We start from the raw sequence: 18,424 nt of genomic DNA on the forward strand, positions 1-18,424 counted from the left end.
TAGAAAAATAGATCAATTTGCAACTACTTAAGCAACAACAACTGAAAGCCAGAGGCGAACAGGCTACAGTCTTTATATTTTACTAAAAACAAGCTGATAGTTACACTAGGCATCTGATTCTATCACTGTTTCCTCAGTGTGAGGGAGACACAAGAAAGAGGAAAGAAGACATTTGCTCACACACTAAGCAGCTGCAGGCATAATGTTGGTGGTCAGATCCAGCTTTGATCAAGTAAGACCACAAATGAAACAGTGGTATGTGGAAACAGATAGAGCTTTTTGTCTGGGGACTAAGCCAATGACCAACAGTCTTACAATTGTAAAAAAGCAAAATTAAATTTTGCAGACACCACTAACCTTAACTTCATAATTGTATTTGCTTCCCCAGAAATTTTGAACTAACATGATACTGTTGAGGAATAAATTACAGTGTCTTCATAACACACTAAATTCTTATCACATAACACAACATTTCTTTGGACTGTGGTATGCATTTGGACTTTTGCTCCTCCTGCTACAGTGTACATAGACCCATTTAACTATTTAAAACAGTATATAGTCAAGAAAAGAGACTTTAACATGTACCTCTTCACACAGCAGGGCTGAAGTTCTATCATCATCTTCAACAGAAGGACAGTAAATACAAGAATTTCTGCAAATCTCAGTTATTAAAAAATGTTTTAGAGAAGATTAGTAGGAGAGCATTTCTATGTCAGTGTCATGGTTTAAACGCAGCTGAAACCAGATCAGTCAGCAATTCAGTTCTGCTTAGCTTTTCTCCCTTTCCTCAAACATCTATGAAAAAAATGCAGCTGAGCCTAAAAATCCTCTCAAGCTTTTTACTACTAAACCCCATGCTTAAAAAAGACCTTCAATGAAAATGCAGTCTACCTGTGTTAGGGCCCTCTTACAATAACTATATTTCTTATTTAGCATAATACCTAGAAAAGTAAAGAAAACGAAAGCCAAACAATAATTATAAAATTGAATGGTATTTATATGACAAAGAAATAATTCAGTGTTCAAACTGGGGTTTTTTTTTAAATTGATAAATCGAAATTCATTACAACAGTAGAAGGATACTTGATTGCCCACAGAATCCATGAATAATATACAGCAGCCAGTCACGATGAACAGCAGTTCTTACTGCTTCCAGAAGCTTGGCATTCCACACATACTTTTCATAAGGTTTACTGCAAATCCCAAATACACCTAGGAAGTTGTTACAATGAAAATGCATTAGCAATTAAGAAACAAGTTCACCTGCATTGGACGGCTTTAAAATCCAGGACACTGGATTTTCATTTTGATTTTCCCTTGACTGCAATTCAGTGTATCATTTACTCGCATCCTCAAGGCTGGCAAACACATATAATTCCAGGCACATGCTGAAGTCCAGCATTTATGAGGATCTGCAGTTTTTTATAGTTGCCAGTCACTGTTGTGATTGAGTGCCTTCATGCAGAAGTTACTGATATACTTCAGTACTGAAAAGAGATGTCTGCATAGTAGCACCAAGAGATTTGATAACAAGGGAAAACAAGCTGTGAATTCCAGTTAAGGCAAAAATGCTCTCATAGGAGGACTTTATAAGCTTCTCAGTTCTGGGTCACCTCTAATTACCTGCTAGGTTATGGAAGATAATGCACATCAATCCTTTTTCACACAATTCAACACAGTTTCCCTAATTTGCACTAACACCGAGAAGCACACCTATTGTAGACCTGCAAATTAAAATTCTGTTTCTAATATATCTGGAATCTGAGTCTTTTTCTGTTCCAAATACAAGGACCAAGATGACAACTGCCACTGAAAGGTGGTAGAGGGAATTGAATGAATCTGAAACTTAGAAGAAAGAGGATAAGAATACTATTTCCTATAGTTTTGTACACTTTTTTCAAATGAAGTTTCTGACAGGACAAATTATATCGTAGCAGTATGAATGCCAATTATAGCAGAGAACTGCAACAGTCAAATGTTCTGCTGGAGGGAAAAGATGAGTTCTCCTTACAGACTACAGGTGAAAATGCAGCTGTTGAAAAAACTATTGGTACCTAGACCCAAATTACTGTAAACCCAGGGAAAATTCATGTAACCAAAATATTTTTGTGAGTTTACACACTCAGCAGAAGCTGGTCACAAGCACTTAGCCAGCAATTTTTCCCTTTTTCTTACTCCTAGCAGCATTTCTTTGGTGACAATTTATTCTTAAATGACAGGTGGCTATTTGTTACACATATTCTATGAATATATATGTGACTAGCACACACTGCTGATGGAGTCAAGGTTAGGGCATCTTCATTTCCTATTGTTTTTACAAAGACATAAGAGAGACAGTGCCTTTGTAAGGATTCCTGAGGGATGTTGCAGATATGAGTCTTTCCAGAAGAGGAATTATTGCTCTCTTTACTCCTTACAGTCCTTTCTGATATTGTAGCATTTGAGAACCAGTTTCTGGTATCTTGATATATATGATCATGTTACTAATACCTTTTTCTTGGGGGGATGGGAGTTTCATTCAACAGAATAAAATCCAACATTAAGAATTTCAGGGGAAAGTTTCTCTGTACGTGTGTGTGTGGGGGCATGCAAAGTAAATGGGAGAGAAAACAGTTTTTCTGTCTGGCTGCTCATCTTTATACTCTTATGTTAGACCCAAACTAAAGGCTGAAGTTTTGAACTGAAATGAGTAATTTTTCTTAGACTTCTTGACAGGGGTTGCTACAGCAAGATGACACTAACTTTGTACAGTTCCTCTGTTGTCAGTATTCTCCAATCTAAAATGAAAAAATGTATTGGTACTTAATCGGTTACTGCTTCCCACTCTCTTTATAACTCACTCCTGTTAGGAGACTCAGAAGTCAGTTGAGTAATCAATTGCTGAAAAATGTCAGCATGCTCAGTCATCTCCCTGAGTTGCAATGTAATTTAAAACAATGACTACACACCTCTAGAAATCGCACTGTTCAAATTGAAATGTCTGTAAGTGACACTTTACAAAACCTTTTATTAACTCACAACTGTTAGGAGACTACTGAACAACAACAGAAGGCCTGAATGTTTCTCAAAAGTAAACCTAAGTGGAACAAATTTAAAATACACTCAATGCACTTAAAATGACCAACAACATCAGTTTAATTAGATGTGCTTTCTTACCGCTTCCCCCTTGTGTTGAAAGTCCTTCATCTTCAAATATATCAAAGCTCTCTTGTCGGGTCTGGGTTGTTTCAGTTTTTAATGTCTCAAGTGGCATTCTCAGGACAGTAAGATTATACTGAAGGGAGTGAGATAGATCATAGCTGTAACTGATAGACAGTTAAGATTTATTAGTAATTGTAGATGCAGAAGAATTTTCTGAAAGCCCTTACTCTCCATCTGTACTTATATTTAACACAGTACTATTTTATCCAATAGAAAAGACTTCTGAACAAGATACACAGATTTTGATTCTGTACTGGCAAATCATACAAATAATTTCCAAAAGAAACTTTGCAAACATAGAAACTGTTTACAGTTTACAAAGGCTGAAAATGTGTTTATGTTCTTCTTTTAACTGAAAATTAAACATGCCTTTTGAATGAAGCATATCAAGAAGCTTAATTCACTATGAAGCATTCCAGAAGTTTTAAGAGCTATTCCACCAGAAATATCCATATACATTGACAACCTCATTTTTCTGAGATTTAAGTGCTGCTACTTTCTAATTGCTACCTGAACTCAAAATAGCCAAAAGCCTGGTCCAAAAAAAATTGTATTTGTCCCCAAATTTATGATTGCAGCACAGATGCATCTTAAGACAGTGGCTGCTGAATAAAGAAAAGGGGTTTTTTTATTAGTTCCATAAGAGTTACAAATTTTCCATCTCATGTCTCTTTTAATAACACTCCATACTAATTGCTGAATTTTTAAAGCAACTAGGCTTCTTCCCAAAGAGAAACCAAATGCACACTACACTTAAATCACAAATACTCATAGATTTCCATTTTAGTCTAAGACAGCATCAATGATTATTGGTCCTCATGTAAGTTCTGGATATTCATTAAAGATCTAAAAAGTTATTTAAACATTAGACATTTAGATTTATCACTAATGATAATAAAGTGTAACCCATGCATCCACCATACTTCCATAACAATGTCCTGACCCATCTGTTTGGGAAAAAAAGGTCTGTAACATGCTCTGTTTGCATATAACAGAATCTTTAAATAGTGTCCCAGGAAGAGACATGTAAAGGCTGTTTCCCCCACTCTCCAAATGTTTTCTTATAACTGATTTCTGACTTTCCTCAGCATTTATATGAAAATCATGCAGAAAAATGTGTTAGGCTTTCAGCCAAGAACAATTTCAATGAAGCTGATCAATTTAAAAGATTCTAAACAATAAGAAAGAATACTAGTAACATCCTATGTTTCTCCTTTTGAAAGTGGAAATCAAGCTAAATATGCAGTTAAAACACAGAGCACAAAAACATTTTATGATAACAGTTCTTGTAATGAAAAATAAAACATAATCAGTAAATTATCTGCCAGTAGGAAAGTTTTCATTTATGCCACACAGGATTTGTGCCAAAAACATACTTTTGTGTAAGTCACCTACTCATTTTTTTTTCTGTACAAGAAATTTGAAATATGTAGTTTATCTTAATTCTCCAGTTTCAGCTTGGAGAAGTCTTCAGTAAGACCTCACTATGGCCTTCCAGTAATTAAAGCAGGCTTATAAAAAGGAGGGAGAGCAACTCTTTACATGGGCAGATGGTGATTAGACAAGGGGGAATGGTTTCAAACTAAAACTGGAGAGATTTAAGAGGAAATTCTGTACTGTGACACTGGAACAGGTTGCCCTGAGAAGTTGTGGATTCCACATCCCTGGAAGTCTTCCAAACCATTCTGGATGGGGCTTTGAGCCACCTGGTCTAGAGGGAGATGTCTCTATCCATGGCAGCAGGGTTGGAACTGGATGATCTGTAAGGTCCCTTCCAGCCCAAACCATTCTGTGATTCATTTTATGATAAATGTGTTTACTAAAGTCATGTAAGAATCTTCTCCTTCCCCTTCTATGTACAACCATAGAAACAGTACAAATTTGTCATCTCCAAGCAAAAGTGGTAGGAGTGGGGGAAGTTGTATAGTATTAGGGCTGGGAGACAAAGCATGGAAGAAAAACCTCAGGTTTCATACTGCAAAAAATCTTTCACATGCAAAAACATGAAACACACATAAAACTTGGGTAGGTTTTATCTTCACAGATCCAGCTGTGACAGAAAGTCTTCATTCTCCAAGAGGAAGCATCTTCTAGACTGATATACCTTTTGGTAATTGCAAGAGGGATTATTTTACTTTTTTTTTTTTTTTTTTTTTTAAGTCATCCAGTCTTCTAACTCTTACTGCCAGGTTTATCACCACATTTCTCCCATTTTTGTGCTGTCCCAAAAATCTCACGTAATAGTAGCTGGGACACAGAAAATTGTCTTAGGTATGGCATTTATGAAACAATAAGCAAGAGAACTGCAATGCCTAGAAGGCCCTATGAAAGACATACCCCATAAAGGGTGTATCTTAAATCAGGACCTATTTCTCTATCTTTGCTCCCGAATCAAGGCAAAGTTTTATTTATGGAAAATGAGACCAATAAAGAAAAAATAACAAGACAAGCAACCCCCCCGAAATATAATACTTTTCCAAAGAGAGAACTTCTGCATAATCTGACAAGGCTGAAGAGTCAGTGGAAACAGTAGCTTCAGTGCCTGCTTTTTTCCATGGCATTAATAGTTTTATATTTTTTAACCTAATGGAAACTAAGTTCCTAGCCAATTGGTTGAAGGAGAAAGCAGGTTCAAAATACACAGACGAAAATGGACCAGCAGCATGATCATGTGTCTTAGTTCTCCAGAATACCAACCTAAAAGTCTTGGGTATCAAAAACAAAACCTATAATCTTATACCAAGTGTAAGTGCACATTTTTTTTTAAAGGAGTAGTAACTAATACCTACCTAAAATAGAAGTTGCTAGAAAGGTCCACATTTTGAAAGATTCTCAGATACCTGGCAAATAATTCAAGTTGCAGAAAAAATTATTATTTTAACCAGACAGACCATAAGAAGTCACTCAGAGGATCAAAGAAAAGAAACTACACATAAATATTGATTCTTGCCCTATGTTCCCCTCCTATCTTACTGTAATTGTTTTGACAGGTAATTACACTAGAATGCCAGCATATGGATTAAATAAATCAAATAGCCTTTTTTAAAAAAAAACCCAACTAGTGTCTACTCATATACATACTCTGTTTCTTTAGGCAGTTGTAAAGTTGTGGTTCTATTTTCCACATATGCACATCAAAATTTTCAGGATTTAAACAACCAAACTCTCAAAAATACTATAAAAGAAATAAAATTTTTCAGTTACTCTCAAATAAATGAACAAGAAAAGAAATATCTCGTACAATCTGTCATAGCCTTAGCAAATTCCCAAAAGAAACTGTAACACTGTCTGAATGATAAAATGGCTGACACCATAAATATGTAGGTTAGATACCATGATCTGCTGCACACTAAGAGGAGAGACTGATGTCTATGATCAATCCCACCTTAAAATGGAAGCTTTTTTAATATTTACCATTGGCTTGGTTCATTACCTGACATCAGTTTATCATAAACCATTGCTTTTTGACTATTCACACACAATACAGACTGAAAAGCAGTTTATCAATACCAGTTGCCTGCTATTTCATAGAAGCAAAGTAACCCTACCCTGATAAAAACATAAAGGCTCAAATTTCTGTCTTCATAAAGAAGTTCCCAAAAAGAAAGAAGCAGTTAAACTTACCAGTGAATCATTTCACCACCCTTTACAACTGCAACATTCACAAGATTCTGATAGCACAGAATCATTTAATAATCTATTCAGCACTTTGAAGGGCACAAAAGATCTCTTCAGGTGAGATTAACATCATGCAAGAGTTACTAAAAAAAGATCAGTGCCCCAAACAGTACATACCAGTATTAGCATTACTTTGCCCTTGTAGGAACAATGCTTATATTTGATACTTTTTGGTGCAGATTTGCTAAACTTAGCTGTGACATGGAGATGTGGACAATAAACTCTAGAAGACTATGACAGTTGAATTTACTCTCCAGGTAAGAGGCCACGTAACTTGTAGCCTATTTTGCATCCAATGAGATAAAATGGCTTGAATGACATACTAATACAAAAGAATCCATAACTGAAATTTCTAGTAGCAGTCCAACATTGCTTAGAAAATATTCAAAAAGTATAGACTGGTTACCAGCATTATTTACCTGGCCTCATCAGGATGACTGACTCTTACAGAGTCATTTGGAATGTAGATCATATTTGTATCTTCTATTTTATATATTGCATGACCACCAATATCTGCCATTTTTCTTCTTTTTGTTATTAACACAATGTAGTAGCCTTCTAAGAACCTGACAAAACCTTTTAAAAAAAGCATTAAAGTGCTTTTAGTTGCATGTTTGTGTCTATTTGATAAAACACATTTAGCAAAACAGTATCAGAATCATTTCAAGACTTCAAAGAATTTTTGTTTGTTCTTAATATTATATGCATATATATATATATATACACACACGCAGAGTCTTAAAATTCACTCCCATTGACCAATGAAATACCTAGGCTACTTCTTTCCCCTCTCACTGTGAGTATTTTTAACACTAGGCAGCAGAGTTAGGACACTGAAAATTTGGAGTATGTTTCTGTCTACCAATATACTTGTATTTGCTTTCTATAGGACTCTCATTGTTCAGAGTGAGGCATACTCTATTTACTTCAAATACCAAAAGGTTAATTTTCCAGGGCAAGGAAGAATCCCAGTCTCCAATTTTCTTTTCAGGTTCATATATTCTCTGCTGAGGAGGGACACAAAACAGCAAAAGGAGTTGTGGGTACAACAACACCTTTGTGTCACCTCTCCTTAACAGCAGAGAACTGAATTCCTTGACTAAAGCAGCATCTCCCCCACATCAGCCACTCAGAGTATCAGGGGTACTCCTTTTTTTTCCTGTTTTCTCTCTCAGATATCAACATTTGACCCTGCTGAAGAGCAGAAGGCTAAGAAGGTAGAACAGGCAGTATCTGGCTTTACTGCCTATAAAAAGATGGCTTCTGAAGCCTCCACCCTCATTCCTTGCAGGGCATAGCCATGCTTCTTCATGGAGTGCCTTCTTTGGACACCTCTATTATATATGATTAGGGAAAAGTGTAACAAAACCTTTAAATACAACACAAATGTAGAAATTCAAATGAAAAATAGAAATACATAACCAGCTCTGAACTCAAATGTGTAAATATAGTCTAGTACAGCAGTAATATGCTTTAATAAGTAATAAATTATATTAATTAGCTTTTGGAGGTAGCTGCTTTGATAGGTGGCTGAGAGCTTGAAACTCACTCACTACTGCACTCTCAAAAAATTAATCTGGAGATGGAGGTGATGATGATGATGACATGATACAAACAGACCCTCACAATTCATATTTTCACTTGTATTTATATTCAGTTCTTTTAGCTTTGCATTACAAAGTAAAGAAAAAGGATGAGGAGAGAACACATTTTCCTCCCTGTCACTGCTGGAGGCTGCAACGTGATCGAATGAAGAGCAATCTTTTCTTCCACCTTATTAGCCCCCCTTGGAAAAATGCTCTCACCTGCACAAAGACAGGAGGCCCTGCTGACAATAAGAAACAAACCTTCCATTTGAAGCAGTCAGACTATTGAATTTCAGTTGTTACATAGTAGTCACAGCTCTTCCTGTATCCTCCAGGTACTGAAATCACTTATGTGAACAGCCTCCATCCTTTGAATTTCACCAAACATTATACCAAAGTCTGATAAACAATGGAGCCTTTCTCCTTGGCCTGGTTCCCTCCCTTTAAAAGTAATTTCTACTTTTAAACACTACACAGTAACTCAGCCTATCAGCACCCCCATTCTGAGTGCACTGAATGTGCTGCATCTGGTTAATGAAATAACTAGAGGACAGAACAAAGCTGTTCTTTGCAATTTTACAAAAAATAGCCTTGTTCTTATGACCTGAGTCAGGAGGCAGAAATAAACAACCAGATGCATTTCCTCAAATTACATGTTTATACAGATATAGCCTAAATCATATAATTTGGAAGTATATAATCTGATAGAGAGTCTGTTACTTCTAAAAGTCATCTAGAAATAAATATACTGTATCTGTTAACCAATACATTTGTGCAGCTACAGAATAGAAACTCTCCTGTGAGGAACAGTTCATATAAACAGTCATACAATTGGGATGCAAAATTTTAATTGATCACAACCACTTTCCAACCAAACATATTATCACATAATCAGATAATGAGCACTTATGGCTTGTGCAAAAAAAACCAAACCAAATGATGCAAGGCTGTTAGAAGCTCCTTTAGGTCTACCCATATTATGAATACTCTTAATCCAGTAAGGAACATAAACACCATCTGATGAATTTTCGAAAAGCTGGATGCATTGATAAGTTCCAAAATGCTTCACAGGCAAAAAGAATGCAGAAGAAAGTCGCTTAATTTGCCACTTTAGATTAGAATAGAATTGTATTATGTTTTGATTGTTATCCAAAATTCCGGGGCATCCTTTAAAGTAATTGCATTCTCCACTTTCTCTGCAGCTTTGGCTTTAGATGTCCAGGTGTATATTGACTCTAATAAACCACAAGGTATTCTTGGGAGCTGTCACAGCACACATTAACATTTACTTCAGAGACATCAGCCATCAATACACTGACCTCAGTATCAGACAATAGGCAGGAAAGTAGTGACTTTCAGATGAAGTTAAAAGCTATTAAATCCCTGAAGCAGTGCTTGAGGATTATGGACAGCTGAGCAGCATTTTAAAATTCAGCTGACATACCAGTCAGTTATACTTGTTCAAACACGAAAAAGAAATCTTTAAATATGTCACTGCAAAAAGTTAACCAAAAAGAAAAGTCATCTTTCTGAATAGCGTGTGATAAAGAAATACAGCCTAATAAAGAATGTCAACTTTCATTTTCTCTTTAAAAAGCATTCTGTGAGCTCTGGAATTCAGGAGCCAGGTTCCACATGATTTGTATTCAAAGATCAGCTGAGTTTGGTGAGATCTTCAACCAAGTTTCTAGAGTTTGGCTATTTCCTAGATCTGTCCCTTAGTGACAAAGAAAAGACTGGTTACAGCACAACTTTCACCCCTGTACTGGCCACTTGTTTTCACAAAATACACAGAAACTTACTTATTTTTGAGCATGAAAAATTTCTCAAACCTCTTTAGTTTTTTAAATAAATAAAATCAGGGGGAGACAGAAAGATATACAGCATGATACAATAAGCCTCATCTCCTAGGAAAACAAAAGATTTTATAAAATCCATCAAAACACTTACCTACTATACCAAAAGCAGAGACAGCTCGAGATAACCCAGAAGAGCCCTTCTGCCCCATCTTTGTTCTGTTTCCCAGATCTAAACGGCCAAGTAGTTCCCTCACCTCTTGTTGTGTATAAACATGCTTCAAAATAAAAAGTCACAGAAGTTACTGTTTTGGTTGTTAAATGTTATTTCATGTCAGAGAATAGAAGAATTTGCTTAATCTGTGAAATATACAATAAACCAAAGGCCTGCTCTACATTCTTTGTTTCCCATTTCAGTGCTACCAACAAGTAGCCAGTATTATTTGGAACAAGTAGGGAAAAAAGCCCAGCAACTAAATATAGAGGCACTTACCTTATCATCAATAATAACCAAGTCCTTTGGTTCAGTGCGATCTATTTTCAAAACACGGTATTTGGTTTCTGCAGGATTACTTCCAACTAGAAAATACCGCTACATAAAAGAAAACCAACAAAACAAATCAGAATATTACACAAGATAAAGCAATGCCATTTACATATTGTCTAGACTAGCTCCATTCCTACTAACATCAAATATGCAATATTCCATATGGACTGTTAATAAACTGTTTTAGACACCAGTATCTTAGGTAGGTATATTTGTATGCAATCAACCTTTACAACTTGAAAGACCTCTTTCTCTCCTTTGTACAAGGAGGAAAAAAAAAATTAAAATCAAAGGTTAAAACCTGTTTAGAGAAGATAAACTGTAACTTACACCATGCACTGTCCAACCACACCCTGCCCCAGCCATTACCATCTTCCCATTTACTTTGTAAAATTTAGCAGAAGCTTATACATGAGTTTTTAACTTCTCATGATCTAAAACTTCTGCTGCTATATTGTACTCCTTTGCTATTTATGTCAACTAATCTTTCCTGATCCATACTAAACACTGAAAAATTGTAACTACTTCAGTACTGCAAGTTTTCTTCTATTTTTATTTATATTTGCTATGATAGTCTTCTCAACAATGTTCTTCTACAGTACCAAAATTTTCTGATTAACAATACTACTGTTTAAGAAAATAAGAGCTTTATTTTATTTCACATTTAAAATATGAAAGAATGACCACAGATAAACATATAGTATATGTATTTTTCATGTAAGAAGATCAAACTATAAATTAATTTCTACATTTAGAGGAATTAACAATAAGCACAGGTTGCAGAACTGACTTGCTAAAAGTAGCTCTCATTTTTCTAATTCATTTAACCAGTGTGGTGCTAGCACAGCAAGGTAGAACTCATTAATAATGCTCAGCCTAGTAGGAAAGCATGGCAAATTCATGTGGATCCATGCAGTCAGCTCCTAACTTTAAGAGTCACATGGATTTAAGATGTGGGAAAGGAAATCAATAATAATATTCATACAAACCTCACAATTCCACAATTTATATCAATTAGTTGTTAAGCAACATCTTTACTCTCAAAATATTTAAGGTGAAAGAAGAACTTCAAGCCCTCTCCAGCTTCCTTGAATTCACAAACCATCTAGTCAGTAAGCTCTAAATAGGAAAATAAAATACTTAACTTTAAAAGCCATAAAAAGAAACACCACCAACTTCTGGCTCCACCTTGTACACTGACATTACAGTGCTGAGTGGTAAGTTTCGCTGTTTACTCCCAAATGACAGTAAGAAGGCCCTTCAAAGCCATATGCCATCACAACACTTGCTCGCTGAAGTCTTTGAGGCAGCATTTTGGCACAAGAAAGTGTTTCCTACACAGTTTTTTTCCAGCAGTGCTGCTGTGCATGGCCCAAGCTCCCCAGCCTGCCCTCCTCAGAGCAGCCTCTGCAGGAGATCCCTTAGTGCCAAGCTCTTGCTTCCCAGGAGGGAAATCGTAAGGACAGCGCATGGCACTGAATGGTACAGCTCTTCTGCTGGTATCACCCACTACCAGCAAGAAACACCAACCAACCAAGACAGACACTTGCTTTGACCATGCCATTATATCACCTTTTTCTTCATGCAGCAGAAAGTGAATGGGCAGAGGGACACATATTCATTTTTAATACACAGATGATAAGTTGGTATGCATTTCAAGAGTGCAGCTTCTTCATTTGTAGAAAACTGTTAGTTAATTAAAGCTAAACAATTTTAAGTATTCCATAATACTCCAATACACCTCAGTGATGTCCCACTATGTCCAGCCTGCTAAATGAGTGCATTTTTTTCCCAAAGTGACACCTATGGTTACCAACAAATAACACTGAATAAAAATATAAGAGCACCACTCTAAGATGCTTGTCCTAATGGCAGTTTGGACCGAAGAACACATTTAAAATTGGAACGCACATGACACACAGGGATAAAGAGAGAGATATGGATAGAGTTGCAAATGCTATTACTAAGGAAGTTCAGCTGGATACTTCTCCATTTCCATTTTAATTAACCAATAAAACATAAAGAAGTGCTATGAGGAATGCATCACTCCCATCACCCTGGCAGCTGCAATAGAGGACTATGCACAGCTACAGGGCCAGCTTTAGGTGCTGCTGCTGCTGCTTAGAACAGCAACAGAGTTAGATTAGATGAGGAGTAATTGTACCTGCAGACCATGGAAGCAACCACCATAATGAATGGTACTTAACAGGCTCTCTGAAGTCATTTAAAGACTAATTTACAGGGTTTAAGCTAGAGACCCAGACTGTATAATGTATTAAGGAAGGTCACTTGAGAGCAGCATCAAAACTGAGCATCAATGGACTTAAAATAAGGCAGGCAACGAGAAATCTCTCTTTAGCAAATGGAAATTTTAACCACTGCATGTCAGAGGATATTCTGGTGGAAGTAATAAAGGAAATATCTGCAAAAACTTTTGAATTTGGGTTAGTGTTCAAAACTAGGAACCCAAAATTAGACTTCCACTTGGGAAGTTTTCAGGACTGGCTAACAACCCCAGAACTACTTGAAAAACAGCATGACATGCCAACTCATATTCAACCTTCAAGATCTGAAAGAAAAACAAAGATTGTATGAAAACTAACAATACAAAAAAATACACAAAAAAGACACTTCAGCATTAGCTGTTTCTGCTACCTAATTTATGCATCTAATGAATAAATAAGTCTGTCTTTCTGGATGACACGGAGCACAAATAAAACCATACCAGTGACATGTGCTGCAATTATATTTCCCATCACATGAATACTAGGAAATTATAAAGAAAAATACCAAATCAACACAACACTGAGCATGTAACAGCTAATAAATTTCTATGGTTGTAATATAATTGTAAAATTAATCAAAGCTAAAATGTGTTGTACTGTTTACAACTCTTTTGATTAACAGAAATTATTACAGTAAAAAAAAAAAGAAAAAGCTACGGAAACCTTTCTGGGAGTACTTATCCTTATCACCTCATTCTATTTATTACTAAGTCGAACTGAATAAATTGAAGCATTTCCCAAGTGTCTCGAACAATTCCACTCCACAGCACAGCCAGTGCATTTAGATAAACAGGTAACCTTGACCAACAAAGTACTTTTTCCAGAGAACAGTACTTCAGGAGAAACTGTGCAGGCTCCCCCACCCTGCTCGGGCCAGAGCCCCTCCAACCATACCTGAGGTGACCCATGCTGCTTCCAGGTTTACTCTGCCCCTGGCCTTTGCTGAAATTTGTTAACAAGCACACTTTACCAACCATGGCAACACACCAGGCAGCTACAAGAGCTGGACTGAAGCTTAATTTATTGCACAGTTATCACTAAGCAACCACAAGATTGGAACAGTCATTAGTCACTTCCACCTGGGACTGAATTTTAACCAAAGCAATCTAATTGAAAGGCTTTGCACTATCTTTTATCAATCTTTTGATTCGGCCAAACCAAACAAAACGGCTTCTTCTAAAAGGAGTCTAAACAAAATAAAAAACTTCTTACTGCCATTTGTTGTTTTTTAATGGCAGGATAATAGTTCTGAAATCAAACATTCTGCTCACTTCTTTTTTTTCCTTTTCTTTAAGATTACTTCTTAGAACTCCTGGTCTAAAACTATGATTTGCTTCTTTTTATAGACTAATTATCATTAAGAAATGTTAGCACAGCAAAAAACTTTTTCAATCCTCAGTTAAAAAGCTACAAACAGCTTAATCAGCAGGAGAAAAAAAAAGCAAAAATATACTAGTAGTTGAAAAATAGGCAGTACACTAATACTGACAATTTTGAAATCTGCAAAAAGCATAAAGAAAACACTTATGACCTTAGACAAAAAGCTTGCAAACAATACCTGTTAAGACCATGGATATGTCTAAAAACACAAAGCCCTGAAGAAGTGGCTTCACCTTGACCATCTGCTGGACCCACACCCAGCCGCTCTCTCATTCCCCCTCCTCAACAGGACAGGCACAGAAAATAAGATGGAAAAGTAGATCAAGTTTCTCTACTTTGTACCCATATATCTGGCAGTATATCAAGACAGCTAAGGCAGAAACAGTGTTTTCTTGAGCTGCACAAAACTCCTCCTCTCGTCCCAATTCCATCCTCTGCTCCACGACATCACCACCACTCCTAGAATGCCAATACACAGGGAACAGGACAGTCAGCTGAAAGGAGTTGTCTTCTGCTAATGAAACTATTCCAGAGAGACCACATTTCACAGCCACTTCTAGCTAGAAAATTATGATAGCTAATGGTTGCCCAGTAGGCTGTTCACTACTTTCAACATTTTTTAAACGTGTCAGATATTGATCCATATAAATCAGTGTGCTTCATAATTCAGTAAATATCCTATAGCTTTTTCTGTGAAATCATATTCTATTGAATATTGAATATAATCATTAAAGTTTCTCCAGTTTGACCACAGATTAACTTCAACATTAAATATGCAACCTTGGAGTTTTTTAATATAAAAATGTTTACATTTTTATTATTAGAAAAAAACACATTTAAAATACAACAAATGTCCATAGTTTTCCCTGGTGAATAAAGGGCAGAAATAGCTACAGGTAATTATGCCAGTCACATTACTCAATAAGCTTGTGTGAGTCATTTGGATACTGTGGAGATAGAGGCTGTAAAAGAACCTGATTAGAATAAAATACTATTAATTAAGCCTCATCATATCCTGAAAGATAGGCAAGTGATATGCCTTTATAGAGACAACATAAATTGTCTTGTTCAATGTCACGTTGCCTCAGGGGAATGACAATTTCCAGTGAACTAACATACAGCTTTCAGGTGGGCATCATCTGGGGGAAACACAAAAGTTCCATCTTCTCCTGGAGAGGAAAATATCTTTTGTCTTTTATTACTCATAGTGCTCGAATATCTTTAGTGCCCTCTGGTGTACACTTCAGTAATCAATATATGCATAAAACAAAAGATAATCGGCATTGCTCTGAATAAAACCTTCAGTTCATCTTTCTGACTACTTCTAAACAAGCTTTCAACTCCTAGGACAAGGAGGAGATACAGTAAACATCTCCATGCATTTATTGACCCAAAGCATCATTGAAAAGATAGGTTTCAGCAACTACTCTAAATATAAGCATTAATAGAAAATACAATTTTTGCTCTCTGTTAATTCAATTGACACCATGAATTCAGTTCTCCTCACCTCTTGCAGTCTCTCATTTGACTCTAATAACACTACCAGAACCTACCCTCTTTGACTTGAATAATATTACTGTATTTTTATCTAAAAAGAAATCCAAACAAAGAAACCCTCTGTAAACCATTTCCACTTTTTCCACTTTCTCATCCATTTCATCTCTTCCTGCTTTAACACAGAGGGGCTTGACAGGAATAAGCTGTATGACCAGTGTAAACGTCACTGTTTCTCTCACTGCTGACAACTTAAATCATCCCTTCTTTGCACCAGCAATCTTAGGACACAGTCTCATGTTAGCCTGTATCTGATACAACTCCAAATCCCACATGCTGGATCTAGCAAGCCTATGGCCTTAGGGAAACCCGAAGAGCAACCTGAACCAGGAGAAAGCTGTTCATTTTTATTTTTGGGTGATGCTTATGCTGTACCAGTGACTGTCACAGCTGGCAACCGCATGATTGTGAGACCTTATGCAAAGGAAACACCTCCAGGAAAAGCTGTTTTGTCAGCAGCACAACATGACACTGAATGAGCTGTAACAGAGACTGATCAAACCAGAAGTCCACAATTTTGAGCTCCCCAGTATAAGATAGACACCGATATACCAGAGTGATTCCAGCAGAGAGTTACCCAGATGACCCACAGGACAGAGCACATGATGCACTGGGAGAGGCTGAGAGAACTGGGTTTAGGTTTTTTCAGCCTTCAGAAAGCTTTGGCAGCATCTTGCTGCTGTCTAAAACCATGTAGCAGGAAGGTGTAGATAAGAGAGACAAACTCTTTCAAGTGGTCTGCAGGGGTTGTAAAATCTATGTACTTGAAGGTATTCAAAACTCAGCTGCACACAGCCCTGAGCAATATGCTCTTGTTGAAGCTGCTTTGAGCAGGGGGCTAGACTTGGTGATCTCCAGAAGTCCCTTCTAACATGTCTTAGTCTATGCATTTATTAAGTGCATCAAGTCTTTTCAAATAATCATACCAACATGATTCCTATTGAATTTTTTCTTTTGAAAAAAATTACTAGAATTTGAATATCAAACCACAAAGTGCTTCAACTTGTACTTTTTTAAAGCAAAAACAAAACCTTACTCAGGGAAAAAATTCCATTTTCATCACTCACAAGAAGTGACTGAAGTAAAAGCTTTGAGATGCCCTTGCTCAGCTGAGGCATTTCAAACAGCACACGCTCATCCGTGAACCACTGCCTTTCACAGCTGATGAAAACCATCTTACCTCCTGGAGTGATCAGGATTACTGGACCTGCCCCTAACCGAATGCTGAACAAAGCACAGCATGGACAAACCCACCCATTCAGGCAGGTACTGCCAGCTACCACTGGCCAGATGTAAAAGACTGTGGTTACTGAAATAACAAGATCAACTGGAGACGCCTAGAGAATGGCAGATAGCCGACAGAACTCCAAAGCACAACACTGGCCCTGCACACAGCATGTTGTCTCTCAGCAACTGAGCCTCACAGCTCAGAGAGAAGCAGGCCAGGTATCCACACATGCCTGTCACAAAAGGCCAAATCTCAGCTGAGATGTAGCATGAGTTGTGAGCCAAGAACAACCAAACTGAGTAATACAAGACCTGATTCAGAAATCACATTTCCCCGGACCCTTATGCACATGTAACAATAATTTAGCTGAAAATAGAACAAAAAATAGCCTTTACCAGCAACAGTGAGAAAGATAAATAAGGTAGCCTTCAAAACTCATTTAGGCATAGGTAAAAAAGTTAACACTTTGGAAAGACTTTCTGGAATGTAACCTTAATTTTTAAAATTTACTTGTAACAATAACTCTGCATTAATTAATCCTTCTCTGTTTCATAGGCTGTTCAGTTGGGAATTATCACAAAAGCACAAACCTGCTTCTGACAGAAAAAAAGCTGGAAGTCAGATTCCTATTTATACTGAGATCATTCTTGCATCTGTGACATTTTGGGAAGTTTCCAAGGGGCTTCAGTGTATATATTATCTTTCTGTTATCAGTACAGGTAACATCTGAACTTGGAACTAGACCTAACTGTTGCATTTGAAGCTGAGGTACCTAACCCTATCCAAAACTACCTCAAATGAAGAAAATCAACATACTATGAAACAAGGGGAAACCAGCACACTATGAAACATGAAGAAATTTGATTGGGAGCTAAGAAATGGTAAACACAGTGGTATTTACACCAAGAATTAGTGTCTAACTCACACGGTGCTCATCACATGGCTAAAGCAGCAATTACCACTCCAACCTCCAATCCCCTTTGTCCATGACAAAAAATTACTGTGAGTAACACATGCCTACAATTTCTACACCAGGGCATAAGGAATGCTGAAAATCTTGAAGAGCTTACTTCCAGAGGTCAGAATGAAAACTCTGGAAGCTCTTTCGCCAGCCATTTAGACAATGAGGCCTGAAATGTGTCATAAGCAGCAAACACGTCGGTGCGGGT

The 18,424-nt window shown here is 36.9% G+C and overlaps 1 protein-coding gene across 3 annotated transcripts in view; it reads right to left on the bottom strand.

Annotated features, from left to right (window-relative positions):
* Window positions 1-18,424, bottom strand: part of FIG4 (FIG4 phosphoinositide 5-phosphatase) — a 52,864-nt gene that overhangs the window by 33,760 nt on the left and 680 nt on the right. For all 3 annotated transcript variants that reach the window (XM_010402938.3, XM_010402930.3, XM_019290056.2), the window contains exons 2-7: window positions 10,755-10,853; window positions 10,416-10,539; window positions 7,299-7,455; window positions 5,991-6,041; window positions 3,157-3,305; window positions 1,084-1,212 (exon numbers count right to left, since the gene is read on the bottom strand). In XM_010402938.3, the coding sequence (XP_010401240.1) occupies window positions 1,084-1,212; window positions 3,157-3,305; window positions 5,991-6,041; window positions 7,299-7,455; window positions 10,416-10,539; window positions 10,755-10,853 (709 nt within the window). The remainder of the gene's footprint in view (window positions 1-1,083; window positions 1,213-3,156; window positions 3,306-5,990; window positions 6,042-7,298; window positions 7,456-10,415; window positions 10,540-10,754; window positions 10,854-18,424) is intronic.

This window comes from Corvus cornix, chromosome 3 (genome assembly GCF_000738735.6).
Source record: "Corvus cornix cornix isolate S_Up_H32 chromosome 3, ASM73873v5, whole genome shotgun sequence".
NCBI lineage: Eukaryota > Metazoa > Chordata > Aves > Passeriformes > Corvidae > Corvus > Corvus cornix.